At 43.3% G+C, this 16,062-nt stretch overlaps 1 protein-coding gene and 1 pseudogene across 1 annotated transcript in view; one reads left to right on the plus strand and one right to left on the minus strand.

Moving 5' to 3' along the window:
- Positions 1–16,062, minus strand: part of LOC126203662 (odorant receptor coreceptor) — a 334,284-nt gene that overhangs the window by 171,530 nt on the left and 146,692 nt on the right. The window contains exon 5 of the mRNA XM_049938029.1: positions 14,303–14,537. Coding sequence (XP_049793986.1) covers positions 14,303–14,537 — 235 coding nt within the window. The remainder of the gene's footprint in view (positions 1–14,302; positions 14,538–16,062) is intronic.
- Positions 2,097–2,214, plus strand: LOC126204550 (5S ribosomal RNA; annotated as a pseudogene).

Here is a 16,062-nt window from a genome sequence, read left to right on the forward strand (position 1 = left end):
TCTGACGAAATTGCTCTTGTGATTGTGAACTGGAAATGAGAAGGAGGAACTACAACTAAACCACCCAGCCGGACTGATTTACTGACCGGACAGGCTCCGTCAATCATTGCAGAGGAAGGTTCTAAAAAATCACACAGAATCAGCAGAAGGAGTCGCAGATTAGTTTTGAAGTGCTGCCAACAGTCCAACTAGTACAATGACTGTGAGTAGAAAGTTAAAAGGAATGTGGTACCGTGGTGGAACATCTCATAGGCCACACGTTTCTGTATTCAGTGCCAAGCGACGCTTGAGGTGGCGCAAAATTAGGAGTGATGTATCACGCTATACCTTGTTGCAACCCAAAGGAAAGGTACGGAGACAGCAGTGCAGTACAATGAATGTAGTGATACGGTTTGGAGTTGTTTTTCGTAGTTAGGCTGTGGTCCACTGATTGAGCTTAAGAAAATACTAAGTGCAGAAGTATATGAAATTTGACAAACATTGTGTGCGAAGTACAGTAGAGGAACAGTTCAGCGACTTGACTGTTTGTAATAACATGGCAACGCACCATCTCATAAAGCAGTATCCGTGAGACAATCGTTTGTAGGCAGTGACATTCCTGAAACGGACATGTCTGTTTAAGAATCCGGACCTGAACCCAATGCAGCATCTTTGAGTTCAGTTACAACGTCGAATTAGCTCGAGATGCTAGCGTGCAACAGCACTACTTTCTCTGGTTTTGTCTATGGAGGAGAATTGAGCTGCCACTCCTTCACAGACATTCCGACCCCGAAGTGTTAGTGTTCCCAGTTGTAACGGCGATGGGTGGAACACCCGACGTTTATGTCCACTAATAGGTGTGCGGATGCTTTTGATCACGATTTTTTTATTCAATTAATTTTCATGAATGTCACGGTTAAGCTTAACCTATTAAGTACGTATCTGAAGCGTATGATTCATTTTCGAGGTTTTCCATTTCTTTCGTCGTTTAATTTTACCGTGAATGAGTATGTGACATTATTTCTTACCTCCAGGGTTTATTATTCAGATTTATTAATTGAACTCAACCCGAATTGGATAGCAGATGTTGTGGGGGAAGGGAGTATAACGAACAAGTAATGATGCAAAGGCCTGATTAGGGTCAATAAACACTTACGTATACTCGGCGCTACAATGAGAACTTATACAAACGTAACCGGCAGAGAAAGGACGGCAAGATAACCACAAAGCAATCAATAGTAATTAAATTATAAATATTCTGGAGCCAGAACTAAATCACGAAAGAAATACAACCAATCACATTTTCAATACACTTTCGTGTTGTCAGTGAGCGAGAACAAAATTAAGGAGAATCGGAAGGGACACATTAATGGCACTGGAAGAAAATAGTTGTGTTGGAAGTAGCAAAGGTAAGCTTGCAGAGGCGAGATAAACGTTGAGGAGGTTGCCTGGCGAGGCAGAATGGTAGGGTAAAGCAAAGATGACATCTCCATCTCGCCTGTTGAATGCACCGCTATATTCTCTTAAGTGCAACGAGATCTATGCGAGTTTTTTGGAGGGTAATTGAGAGCCATAGTTAAAATATCCGCACCTACAAATTACTAGTTTGTTAGAAGGACATTATGACAAATAGTAAAATAAACGTTTGACGACAACATACTTTACATTTGCAAAACTGGAACGTATGAGATCATAGAGGCTGTTCTGGCATCGTATGTAAGCTCGCGGCGGAGTAAAAAAGAAGACCCAGACAATCGTAAACTGGGTGCCAGTAACAGTGGTCGGTAGATCAGGAGTGTCTCTGTGAAAACAACAACGCCTTCTAACGCTGCTACGCTATGTTTATCCAAACAGCGAAAAGCTGTGTTGTCTGCTGTATCCTTGTGCTAGCTGGAAGACAACTCAAAAAGGAACACTGTTACAACGCTAATCCACGATATTTAAGAAAATATCAATATCGCTGCCTGGAATGATATCACGAATCTAATTACGGCGAAAAATAGGCGAGCACCCAACGAAGTGAAAGGTGTTTTTCTCCCTTCGTTACGAAAGGCACAGAAAATTAATGCCAGTATTTAAAGACAGGTTCAATACTGAGTTATAGTGAACTGCCAGTGGCCAACGGCCTTGCCGCAGCGGTAACACCGGTTCCCGTCAGATGACCGATGTTAAGCGCTGTCGGGCTGGGCTAGAACTTGGATGGGAGACCGTCCGATCTACCGAGCGCTGTTTGCAAGCGGGGTGTACTCAATCCTTGTGAGGCAAATCAGGAGCTACCTGATTGAGAAGTAGCGGCTCTGATCTCGTAAACTGGCACCGGTCGGTAAAGCGGTGAGCTGACCACAAGCCCCTCCATATCCGCATCCAGTGACACCTCTAGGCTGAGGATGACACCGCTGCCGGTCTGTACCGCTAGGGACTGAATTTAGTTTTAGAGTTAGTGAACTGACAGTGGTTCTCTAAAACTGCTACTTTTCCACTTCGTAACGGTGAGTATTAAGTGGACGCTGTAAAAATTTACAGCTGTTCCAGTTCTTGAAAACAAGTTTTAGGAATACGATAATACGCACAGATTCCAGCATTTTTCCTCATTGTCAAAACGGTTACTCCTTGGTAAGGAGCAACTGTATAAGTTCACATTTATCTTACTTTAAAGCCATTGTCAGAGGTGAATTGTATGTAGTTCCAAGAAAAATATTTTCATTCAGTTCGTGTAATGTCGTTCTGTGGAACTTGTTAAGCGATTCCATGGCGCTCTCGGACTGTCTTAAAAAAATCTTAAAAGTTTTTTAACTTCAGCTTTTAACCTAACCAATCAATACTCGAGCAACAGTACTCAAGAACTGGTCGGAGGAGTGACATGGTGAAGACACACAACCGAAAAAAAACTTACGGCCTCGGCTCTCCAGTTTGGTGGTTGCAATCGCGATTAATGCGTTCCTCATACAGACAAGGCAGAAAGCACATCACTGCCGCTGCAGCATTTCAAACATATCTGAGTTTTGTGAGACGTAGCGTCTTACGGGCAAAACACACTCACATCTCGCACTGACGCGGCTGTTTGCCTGACCGCAGTGATTCCTGCCGCTTTGGCACCAGTGATGTAATTTCACAATCGATTATCGATTACCGAAGCAAAGTCAATCGTCACGCCTAGCAACATACTCTTTACCGCTAACCTAAATTTATATCACGTGAATTAATGTTTTTTTCTTGTAGGTTACATAATACGTATTTGTAACAACAGTACCTCTCTGACGATTGCTTACTGAATCCATAGGCACCATAAAATCCTTATTAAACTCATTCCTGAATTTCGAATGTTGAAACCCGTTAAACTGATCACCACATATTTTGCTACCATTAACTAAGGCTGTATAACAACTAATAATGGAATAATACTGTTCATGGGGGACTACTGTCCGCCCCCGGTAGCTGAGTGGTCAGCGCGACAGAATGTCAATCCTAAGGGCCCTGGTTCGATTCCCGGAGATTTTCTCCGCTCATGGACTAGGTGTTGTGTTGGCCTAATCATCATCATTTCATCTCCATCGACGCTCAGGTCGCCGAAGTGGCGTCAACTCGAAAGACCTGAACCCGGCGAACGGTCCTCCCGACGGGAGAACCTAGCCACACCATACTTACATTTATTTATGTGGAACAACTCATATGGATAATTCCATAATTGTGTCACGTACTAAGAAATGAATCTGTGGAGCAATATTAAGGCTCAGTTAAACGATCGTTTTGAAAAGTGAGATTATTACTAAAATATTTCTCATAACATTAAATTGTCCATATCCTTGGAAATCTTACCGATTCGCAAAATCTAAGACCAGTTGGAAATGAGCAGGATAATTCTTTTCAGATGAGACATTTTACAAAAAAAAAAAACACCAGTTCGTTTTATTTTCAAAAACCGACATCTATTTTATTTTTTTAATGTGGTAGAGAGGGTTGCGCTAATAGTAGGGGTCTGAAATATGATTGCTATCACATTAATAAACATTCTGACAAATTTGATACAAAACGGAAAATCTCTCTTAGGCGAACGAAAATATAAATTAGAAGAGCGCTCTCTTTCGTACAGTTTGATTCTATTTTTAAGTTCATGTTTATACTTCCTGTTAGTGACCTCACGTTCATTAAACTGCTGGGGAGATGGATGCACAAAAATAGTTTTTAGAGAGATACGAAATGGAAACTTAGAGTGACTTGACGTGGTAGGTCGAGTAGCCCAGCAGTATTTTTAATTTCTGTGTATGTCATCCAAATATACATTGACAACACGGAAAAAAATATGTCCTCTGTCTATTTTTTCTGTGAATTTCTTTGATTTGTGTTTACATAACACTACGCAACAAAATGAAATTTTCTCCCTGCTACTGGGTTCAAAATACGTTCGTTATAGTGATTCATATGCCCTGAATACAGATCTGCAGCCGTATTTGTTCTGGCACGTCGGGAAAAATAGTTACGTACGCGTAAAGGTTATCAAGGATAATGCTATTAACTACGCTGAATTGCGAATGTGGAAAATTTTAGGAAAATTAATGTGCGAACTTTGGGATAAAAATGCTATATGTTATAATTAAGAAGTGAATTATAAATGTTTATTTACCTCTGAAATGAGTCAGGGACCCTTAGTTAACTTAAGATTGACATTGGCTTGGTTTAAAAGTGTGTAGAGCTTCTTGCTTTCCACGTTTTAACATCATCTGTTGCTCTCGGCAGAAACCAACAGCAATCCCCCGTTTACGTTTTAACATCATCTGTTGCTCCCGGCAGAAACCAACAGCAATCCCCCATTTACGTTTTAACATCATCTGTTGCTCCCGGCAGAAACCAACAGCAATCCCCTGTTTACGTTTTAACATCATCTGTTGCTCCCGGCAGAAACCAACAGCAATCCCCCATTTACGTTTTAACATCATCTGTTGCTCCCGGCAGAAACCAACAGCAATCCCCCATTTACGTTTTAACATCATCTGTTGCTCCCGGCAGAAACCAACAGCAATCCCCCATTTACGTTTTAACATCATCTGTTGCTCCCGGCAGAAACCAACAGCAATCCCCCGTTTACGTTTTAACATCATCTGTTGCTCCCGGCAGAAACCAACAGCAATCCCCCGTCATATTCGGACTGAAGCAGCCCTGATATCTTGCTTCCATGGAGGACATCGCCTGGCGTAATCTTCCACATCGCTCGTCACTCACGGCTCCCATATTTGACGGAAAGAAGGTGAGATGCGAAATGTCTCTTTAGTAACATTCGACAACCGAGATGCTGGAAGGCTGTTAGCAATTTGTCCACAATTTGTGCATAATTGTCTGCTCCGTGGCTCCCAAGAAAGTTGTGCACAAACGCGTCCCAAACTGCTAGTGTAATGGGTTCGCTGGGTGTGGTCCCAACTAATTTTCGTAAACGAACATTGTGTATGGTACCAACTAATTTCGTTAACGAAAATTAGTTGGGAGTATACACGATGTACCCACTTTATTTACTGCTATTTTGGAGTGACATTTTGCTTGGCAAACATTGGTTGGTTTGAGAATGGCCATAATCTGAAACCGGTAGCCTACAAAATAAACATCCACTATAGTTGCAGCCTTGGCTGTCTCTTTTTGCTTCACATTCACATTTTATTTTGAGTGTGATTAACAAATTTCTAAAATGATGTAAGATTATTGCAGGTCATTATGAAGGAAGAATAAAACCGTTCATTATCTAGATAAACTTCCGAATTCAACATAAATTTTTAGCACTAGTGCTTTCCTAAATTTCTGTCACCCACTAACCAACTGAGAAAATTTCAGCGTTAATTGTTCAAAAATGGTTCAAATGGCTCTGAGCACTGTGTGACTTAACATGTGAGGTCATCAGTCCCCTAGAACTTAGAACTACTTAAACCTAACCAACCTAAGGACATCATACACATCCATGCCCGAGGCAGGATTCGAACCTGTGACCGTAGCGGTCGTGCGGTTCCAGAATGAAGCGCCTAGAACCACTCGACCACTGCGGCCGGCGAGCATCATTCTGTCTTCTTGTAAAAGTCTTTACTTATTATCAAGTTCTAAGAAGCCACTTGTATCGGTAAATATTCACTGTGAGGAACAGGCTTTACAGCGTTTGGGGAATAAGGATATTGCAGAATTATAAAAAAAGAAGTGTGCACTTGTGTAAGGTACAAAGTACTTGAACATGACTGGTCAAAAATTTTGCTAACTCCCCATCGTTTTGTGGAGATGGATTTTCGGACAAAGCTTCATGTATGACAATTCCTAATAACCGGTGGGACTGCCTTTGAGTTACAGATGCAGAGAATTCATTTCAGATCCAGTCGGAACAACCGAAGGGCAGTGATTCAAAGGATTAAGACAGAGAGTAATGTGTCAAAGGAAAACTGGGAGCGATAAGGAGACAGTGAATTCATTTTTGAGTACACAACTCACAAATGTGTTAAAACAAAAACCATTCGCATTCTTTATGACAACTGTGTTGTTGATTAGTGCAGTAGAGGCGCCTGGTCATTGTCAGACGACGTGTGATTATGACTTACTGCAGATACTATTTCCCTGTGTCACGAACAAGCCTTCAAACTCTGGCAGCGCTGCAGTGTGGAGTACGTGACAGAATCGACAACTGCTGCAAATTTCGATCACCAAGAAGCCACACCATTGTGTGAGGAACGTACCATGGTAAGATGACGCGAACATTCAAAGAGATGTCGGCTGGTGATACTGTTACCTCAAGTGATGTACGTATATGAAGACTCAAGAGGACCACGCGATGTAGCGTGCCGCGTTGCGCGGTACTCTGCCGCCATTTTACTCGTTTATGCGGTGTGGAGGGGAATGGGCTGGGTGTACTGTTCTCCTCGCTGTTGTCAGCTTACCACACTTTGCTGCCACTCCTCTCATTCAAGCAGCTCCTCGGTTAACATCACGAGCCAGAGTGCACACGACACCATTTCTTCCATCAAGGAGAAGTCCCAGTCTGCACCAGAAACTGGCCGTGGATGCTCTGCTTGACAGTCAGACCCACTGATCCTTCACAAATGGAAGCGCATCGTATGTAGTGCTTTAAGAGACGGATAAATATATACACCAATGTTCTTAAATTATATTTATGACTTTTTCTACTACAAACTATCTGTTTTATTGGTATTAGCATATTCACAATAGCTTTCGTTACAAGTATCAATATCATTGTGTTCTCTCTAAGTCGGTAGGCTTGAGATCAAAGAACAAGTCAGTGACGATGTGAATATTTAATGATGCCAGTGGAAGGACTTGTCTTCTCAGCTGGTTTTGTGTTCAGCTTGCATTTGTCACATGTGGAGTAACACTTCTGGTATCTTCCGATATAAACGACGGTTAAGTTCAATTCACAATAACATTTCCTAGATGATAAAGTATAAAATCAATACGACAATAGCTTATAATCATACTTAAATCTCGTTCTTTTCCGCTCCGTAAATGTAACCAAATAGACTACTGTGTATTCAGTTACTAGTTACATGCAGCTTGACTGTCGATGTATTGTGAAATGCTTCTTTTAATTAAGAACACTGCGTGTAATATACACTCCTGGAAATGGAAAAAAGAACACATTGACACCGGTGTGTCAGACCCACCATACTTGCTCCGGACACTGCGAGAGGGCTGTACAAGCAATGATCACACGCACGGCACAGCGGACACACCAGGAACCGCGGTGTTGGCCGTCGAATGGCGCTAGCTGCGCAGCATTTGTGCACCGCCGCCGTCAGTGTCAGCCAGTTTGCCGTGGCATACGGAGCTCCATCGCAGTCTTTAACACTGGTAGCATGCCGCGACAGCGTGGACGTGAACCGTATGTGCAGTTGACGGACTTTGAGCGAGGGCGTATAGTGGGCATGCGGGAGGCCGGGTGGACGTACCGCCGAATTGCTCAACACGTGGGGCGTGAGGTCTCCACAGTACATCGATGTTGTCGCCAGTGGTCGGCGGAAGGTGCACGTGCCCGTCGACCTGGGACCGGACCGCAGCGACGCACAGATGCACGCCAAGACCGTAGGATCCTACGCAGTGCCGTAGGGGACCGCACCGCCACTTCCCAGCAAATTAGGGACACTGTTGCTCCTGGGGTATCGGCGAGGACCATTCGCAACCGTCTCCATGAAGCTGGGCTACGGTCCCGCACACCGTTAGGCCGTCTTCCGCTCACGCCCCAACATCGTGCAGCCCGCCTCCAGTGGTGTCGCGACAGGCGTGAATGGAGGGACGAATGGAGACGTGTCGTCTTCAGCGATGAGAGTCGCTTCTGCCTTGGTGCCAATGATGGTCGTATGCGTGTTTGGCGCCGTGCAGGTGAGCGCCACAATCAGGACTGCATACGACCGAGGCACACAGGGCCAACACCCGGCATCATGGTGTGGGGAGCGATCTCCTACACTGGCCGTACACTACTGGTGATCGTCGAGGGGACACTGAATAGTGCACGGTACATCCAATCCGTCATCGAACCCATCGTTCTACCATTCCTAGACCGGCAAGGGAACTTGCTGTTCCAACAGGACAATGCACGTCCGCATGTATCCCGTGCCACCCATCGTGCTCTAGAAGGTGTAAGTCAACTACCCTGGCCAGCAAGATCTCCGGATCTGTCCCCCATTGAGCATGTTTGGGACTGGATGAAGCGTCGTCTCACGCGGTCTGCACGTCCAGCACGAACGCTGGTCCAACTGAGGCGCCAGGTGGAAATGGCATGGCAAGCCGTTCCACAGGACTACATCCAGCATCTCTACAATCGTCTCCATGGGAGAATAGCAGCCTGCATTGCTGCGAAAGGTGGATATACACTGTACTAGTGCCGACATTGTGCATGCTCTGTTGCCTGTGTCTATGTGCCTGTGGTTCTGTCAGTGTGATCATGTGATGTATCTGACCCCAGGAATGTGTCAATAAAGTTTCCCCTTCCTGGGACAATGAATTCACGGTGTTCTTATTTCAATTTCCAGGAGTGTAGTTTCACAGATTATTTCGAAAATGTTAGTCCATGACAGAGTATAAACTGTTTCCGCTGTCAGTGCACAAGTACGCTGATTACTGAGGATAAGAAACACTTGAATGTAACACGCAATCCATTTACTCACTGAAGATTGTTTTTACAATCATAGCGATCATACTGACTTTCTTCAATACTTCCTTTAGATCTGTAAGAACGACTTAATGGAGGTGAGGTGACATAGTTCCATGGCAGAAGAAATTCTCGCTGATCAAGTAATGGACTGCTGGTAAGTGGTTACAGAAGAGCGCGCGAAAGATTCAGATGCAGATGATGTAGCTACCACGTCTACAGGTTTAAACACTACTACAGTAACTGATGGTAGTCCGGGACACACATTGTCAAGTAGACCAGTGGGTGAAACATCTAGGACAGATGCAGCAGGTAGGGCAGACTTTTTGTCTGTGCCTGAAAAAGTCGTGAAACTATAGTGCTGTTCGCAGCTCGTGGTCGTGCGGTAGCGTTCTCGCTTCCCACGCCCGGCTTCCCGGGTTAGATTCCCGGCTGGGTTAGGGATTTTCTCTGCCTCGTGATGACTGGGTGTTGTGTGATGTCCTTAGGTTAATTAGGTTTAAGTAGTTCTAAGTTCTCGGGGACTGATGACCATAGATGTTAAGTCCCATAGTGCTCAGAGCCATTTGAACCATTTTGAAACTATAGTGCTGAAGTGGCTGGATTTATATGCGAGGCCTAAAGTTGGTTGTGTACAATTTCCGTCTCAGGGTCTATGTTTACTAACACTAGTTCACATTGCAAATTTACTGCAGATTTTCCAAACTTTTTGGTAACAGATTTTGTTTCTCTTGATTTACTGGTACGAATATTTACCACCACATAACTCATGGTGGACCTACAAATACATACACATTATAAAATGTATGTATGTATCTCTGAATATTTGTATGTACGTGTCTGTTTATGTATGTGTATTCCACATCTTTTCCTAAATCACCGGACCGATTTCACCAAACTTCGTACACATATCCCTTACTTTGAGGCATCAATTGCTGTGGAGGTAAAAACGAACTACAAATCATAGTTCAGGAGATGTGACGTCATAAACAGTAATATGTGTGAAAACTGCCTCACCATGGATAGCGGTTAAATGTGTTACGTATGTGCTATTGTCTGTGTTCACAATAAACTTCGTAGGCAGTATCGATATATGCAGCCTAATGCACCTATAAAGGTATATCATGATACCACACTATTTAGGCGTAGCCCCGTATACCGATCCTGCCTTGGAGGCGGTTAAGTGGGAGATGTGTCTCAGAGCTGGATAGTGACATGGTGACGCGAGTCTGGACGCGCACGTAGTTTATGTATCAGCCGATAGGGGACAATATTGGATAGGGGGACTGTGATTTTAGTTTAGATTGTGCCCACTAGAGTGCATTAAAGTAATAGAATGTTTTTCATAAACTGTTCTAGTATTTTCATAAAGTGTTATTATGTCTTTTTGTGTATGTAAAATGTTATAAATGTGTTTTAGCAGAATGAATGATGCGTGAGTGTGGTTTAAGGTTAATATGAAGATAATTGTTTAACGAGTTATGTAGTAGGATGTAGTGTTGGAACATTTCGAAGAAGTATGGATATGGACAAAGGGGATTTTTGTAGAACAGATTTGTAAAGTAAGTTTATGGTAAAGGGAAAGTTAATTCAGGTATAAATAACAATAGTAAATAACTTTATGCATAAGCAAAACTTCAGCATATTAGATAATTACGTCGGTAAAAAGAGCAGTCGTTAGGTTTACTATTCTGCGATTGGTTATTGATGAAAAGCGCAGATTGACGCGGGAGAATGTTGTTTGCTATTGGCTGTTGAGTAACTGACCAATGGTAAAGCAATATTCTTCGCGCTCCTTTCTCTGCTGGTAAAGAAGACTTAGAGTATTCTAGGAAGAGTTGGAGCCTAGCCATGAAACAGTTCGGACGTGTGTAGTAGTAGTTCCGATGGAAATGATAAGTTGCCGGATCTAGCAGTGTTCCATACAACAAAAGTGTTGGAAAGTGACGGCATAATTATTCCGATGTGTGTGTAGAAATTTCGGAATTTTTAAGTGAATTTTGTGACGAGAAAAGACACATATTCCGCGTGGCGTATTGAGCAGGTCGGTGGCTAAAAACTGTGACTGCATTATGTACCGACAGACTTAATATTTGGCGAGCATTATCAATCAAAAACAATCAGTATTTTTGTAGCTATTCCGTTTTCGGAAAATGCAACACCATAAACTTGCTAATGTGAGTGAAAGGGATTGTGAGTGACTGTGGTAAGACTAGTACGGGCTTGGCAGTGATACTGGTTCACCTAAGTTTCAGAATATATTAATTGAGCACCAATTTCCAACCTTTCATTTCGTGTGAAAACTTTCTCCCGAAACGTAGATTAGTTACTTTAATTGCAGCCTGGTTCACGTCGAAGTACAGTAGGTTTCACTCGGCTTCCCTACTGATGATCTGCTTGAGACAATGTTCACAGGTAGGTGCAGGTTCGTCGTAAAAGGGACGGAAAGAACGACGCCGCCGCACTATGTCAGGACATATGACATCATAAAGATTGAGATCTGTCGCATTGTGCATAACGTTTATATTTATTATTTATCTCTTATTAACTCTATTCACAACATGTATCGCTGTCAGTATGCAGATAGTACGCATATATGCCGCTGAATGCATCGACAGAAATATACTATAATACGACACATAGTTCAAGAGACACAATTTATTTCCCATCGGATTAGGCAAGGATGCGGAAGGAAGTCGGCAGCGCCCTTTCCGGAAGCGATTTAGGGAAATCACAGAAAACCTAAATCAGGATGCCCGGACTCGGGATTGAACCGTCCTCCTCCCGAATACGGGTCCAGTGTGCTAACGACTGCCTCATTATGCATGAAGTTTTATTCTTTACCACTAAGACAATGCTACAGTCCAGTCAACTTAAAGAAATTGCTGATACTTGGCAGCACTTTTGACAGATTTCAACTGCGAAGCACAAACGGCTGTAGACGAAAACAATAGCCGTCTACAGAGTTATGAAAAGATGTTGCCATAGAGACGTTTACAGAATCGCGTTGTAGATAAGCGAAGCAGCTGCGCACAACGTACAGAAACTGTCCGGGATCATGTTTCTTAATTCGGGTACTGTTCTTATACATTTGTACACTACGTACATTTCTTTGCACGACTGTTTCTAATTTAAAAGGTGTTTTCACGAATACAATGAAAAGAAATTTTTTCGGTACTTCAGGACACAGTTAATTTTATTTTCGTTTCTAATAGAAAATTGGCGAAATGAATACCGGTACAATACTGGCTTTGTCAGGTAATCTGTAATAAAGCGAGCCGTGTTATTGGTTACTATTGCCAAAGATTACCTACTGACATCTATGTGATTATTATGATGGGTAACGCATTTTGTCATTGAGACGGTTAAATATAGCACTTTCACGTAGACATTATACAGGGTGTCCCACTCGAAAGATGCCCCATAGATATCGGCCGAGGGTAAGTTCTTCATCGTCCAACTGGTTCACAATTTCCTAAAACATTTCGATGTAAACTGCACTTGTGTAGACTCGAAAAAAATTGGTCCGATGATGCGACGCTGTGGCATTCTACATGGGTGTACATGGATATACTGCAAATCAAAAGTGCCTAGCAAACGGTTCATCGAACCACCTTCACAATAGTTCTCTATTATTCCAATCCGGTACTGCGCGCGAAGAAAACGAACACCTACATCTTTCCGTGTGAGCTCTGATTTCCCTTATTTTATTATGATGATCGTTACTCCCCCTGTAGGTCGGTATCAACAAAATATTGTCGCATTCGGAGGAGAAAACTGGTAAATGAAATTTCGTGAGAAAATTCCGCCGCAAAGGAAAACGCTTTTGTTTTAATTATGTCCATCTCAAATCATTTCAGTGGCACTCTCGCCCCTATTTCGCTGTGATACAAAACGTGCTGCTCTTCTTTGAACTTTCTCGATGTTCTCCGCCAGTGCTATCTGGTAAGGATCCTACACCGCGCAGCAGTATTGTGAAAGTGGACGGACAAGCGGAGTGTTGGCAGTCTCTTTAGTAGATCTGTTACATTTTCTAAGTGTCCTGCCAATAAAACGCTGTCATTGGTTAGCCTTCCTCACAACATTTTCCATTGCACAGATCACGCCAATCTTTTGTGAATGCATAGGTTGCTCGATCAGTGCGTGTGGATTTCCATTACACCACAAACGTGTATTTTGAGTGTTTACATAACCAGGGAGGTCGAACCACGCGTCATGACTGAACCATGCTTAGTGCAATATTCCTGGCCTCTCAGGAATAAATTTTTGGAAACAACAGCAAAATGTAATGCGTTTGTCTTTGTTATTGACATTTACTTCCTGAAAAACTGTAAACCTGCATGGATAAGTGCCGGCCTTCGTCACAGCTCTGTGACAAGTGCTCCATGACATTCCACATTCGCCGTCCGCTGAGGCGGAGCGGTTCTAGCGCTAGCCGCTTCAGTCCGGAACCGGGAGGCTGCTGCGGTCGCAGCTTCGAATCCTGCCTCGGGTATGGATGTGTGATAATGTCCTTAGGTTAGTTAGGTTTAAGTAGTTCTAAGTCTAGGGGACTGATGACCTCAGATGTTAAGCCCCATAGTGCTTAAAGCCATTTGAACCATTCCACATTCCTGAGATAAACGTCGAACAGACTCTGCAGGAAAGGCCAACAATCGTTTTCTCACGTCAGTCACTTTGTCTCCCGATAACGGCGGACGTCCCCCGCCTTGAAGGTCCAACACCGACAAGCTCTCCATCTTGTTCACTAACTTTTGTATGCAGCATTTAGACGGTAGATGCTTGTCACCAAATCTTTCAACAAGCATTCGCTGACATGTCTTAAAGGAACCACTAATCCAATATTGTGTCACAAGAGACAAGCGTTCTTGGACAGAATAGCGATACGTTGTCGCTAAACACTGAACACAGCTCCAGACACAGCATCGCTCTGAAACAGACTGTTGCGTGAAACGATGTTGCAGACTGCAGTGTTGCCAGATCGAGTGCCAGAAATTGCACGGTGCAGTTTCAGAGGAATTACTAAACATGTTTGTCGGGCCTGTTTAGAATGGGACACCCTGTACAAAATGTTCAGTTTACCCATATCTCCACCAGAGAGTGAACCACTTCGTATGGCACTGTGACGTAATGACGGAAGTGTTGCTGACGCAGCTGATGTTGTCGAGACTCCTGAAGCTCTGCGTGCTGCGGCCTTACCTGACGACGTGCTTGTGTCGCTCTACCCAGTACTTGATGGCGGAGCGCACGAGCATCTCCTGGCGCTTGCTGAGCCCGTTGGGCCCGATGCCACCGGCGGAGGTGACGGCGCCGCCCGAGTCGGCCTCGCGCACCGTCGACAGCGCCGCCGAGCGCCGGTTGAAGCCCGAGAAGTCGCGCTGGCTGCTGTAGATGCCGCGGATCGTCATGCCGTCCGTCACGCCGTTGCTCATGTCTGCAACACGCGCCGGCGCTCCGTCTGGACCCAACTGGCGTGCAGCTGCGAGCTCCAACTCGTCTCGTAACACATATTTTCGACTTCTTTTGTATCTGTATCGATATTTCTACGTCTATTTGTACTCGTGCTTATGTAGCGTGTTGTGTCTACCATGGAAATTCTTTGACTATGTATACATGTTTCAGTTATGTGAACTTTTGAACGATGTTGTTTAAATTATGCTTGTTAATTTAAATAACTACTGAAATAATTGTCATATAATGTATTGTAAATGAGTTGGGCATAGTTAGGGAACGTATGGTTGAATGTAAAATACGTGGGGAATGCCCGCAGCTACGGAAGTAGCCTGGAGGAGTGGAAAAGGTGCGGTTGCCGCGCGAGTGCCAACTTGTCCTTTGTGACGAGTAAGGAGTATGGGCTGACCAGTAGCGGATCATTGTGGCTCAGATTCATGGAGGTTTGAGGCCAGAAAAGCTTAAGAGCAGTATTTGTGGGCCTCAAATGGTGTATTTGATGATACTACTATTATGGCATGGTTTTTTGGCCCTATGAAAATGCCATTCCGGTGCCAAGAAGATCAGTAATAGGGCGAGGCCAACAGTACTGCCATGACTGCCTCGCCGCCAGGTTAACAGCCACTGCAAATTGTGCCACCAGTACCATGAGCCTTCCACTAAATTGTTTGTATTTGGCACTCCGTAAATCGACCCATTCATTTGTGAAATTGGTTGATTTTAATAACAATCGTCGTGTTGCTAAAAACTCTATCTTGCATCCGTGATTATCCCGAATCACAAACCTGGACAGGAATCCTATCCTAGTGAATTTAATTCTGAGTGTCCTAATTTATTATGGAAAGACTTATTTGGCAGCTGTAAAGAGTTGTGATTGCTTTCTAATGTGTGGAGTTATAGTGTTTAACGTTCAATTTCATAGTTTGAGGAACACTCCATTTCCAATGCTATTTTAAATCAATCTGCAGATATTTTCTTAAAAGAATAATGAATCTTCAAACCATTATACTTTTAGGGCCCTCATGTACTAGGCTAGTTTGTTAATGAAGCAATGCAAAGGCTCCTTCAGAGCCAGTGTACTTAGATTTGCATTCTGTTTAACTGCTTGAAACCGAATTTAAGAAATAAATATTCACCGTGTTAGCTATTCTAATGCAAGTTGGTTAATGCACAGCCATCGAAATCTTGTACTAAGAAATGATGTTATACAGTATGATCATCAACCTGATTTAAATCATAATCTTTTCACGCTCTTCCCTGTTTAGTACTGCTACTAGCTTCATGTGTGTTGGTTCTATAAACTGCTGAATCTTCTTCATTTAAGGTACGTGTTGTTCAGAGGCATACGTTACTGTTTGCTATCTCATTGGGCATTTATTTGTCTAACTTCCAAGTTAGCGGTACATTTATCTGCAAGGTTAAATTACTGTATTGTAGTGTGGCCAGATATAAAGAAAGAGTTTATTGTGTGTGTAAAGGAAGGTTACGTTAGCCTTAGCACTGCATTC

This window comes from Schistocerca nitens, chromosome 9 (genome assembly GCF_023898315.1).
Source record: "Schistocerca nitens isolate TAMUIC-IGC-003100 chromosome 9, iqSchNite1.1, whole genome shotgun sequence".
NCBI classification, from domain to species: Eukaryota; Metazoa; Arthropoda; class Insecta; order Orthoptera; family Acrididae; genus Schistocerca; species Schistocerca nitens.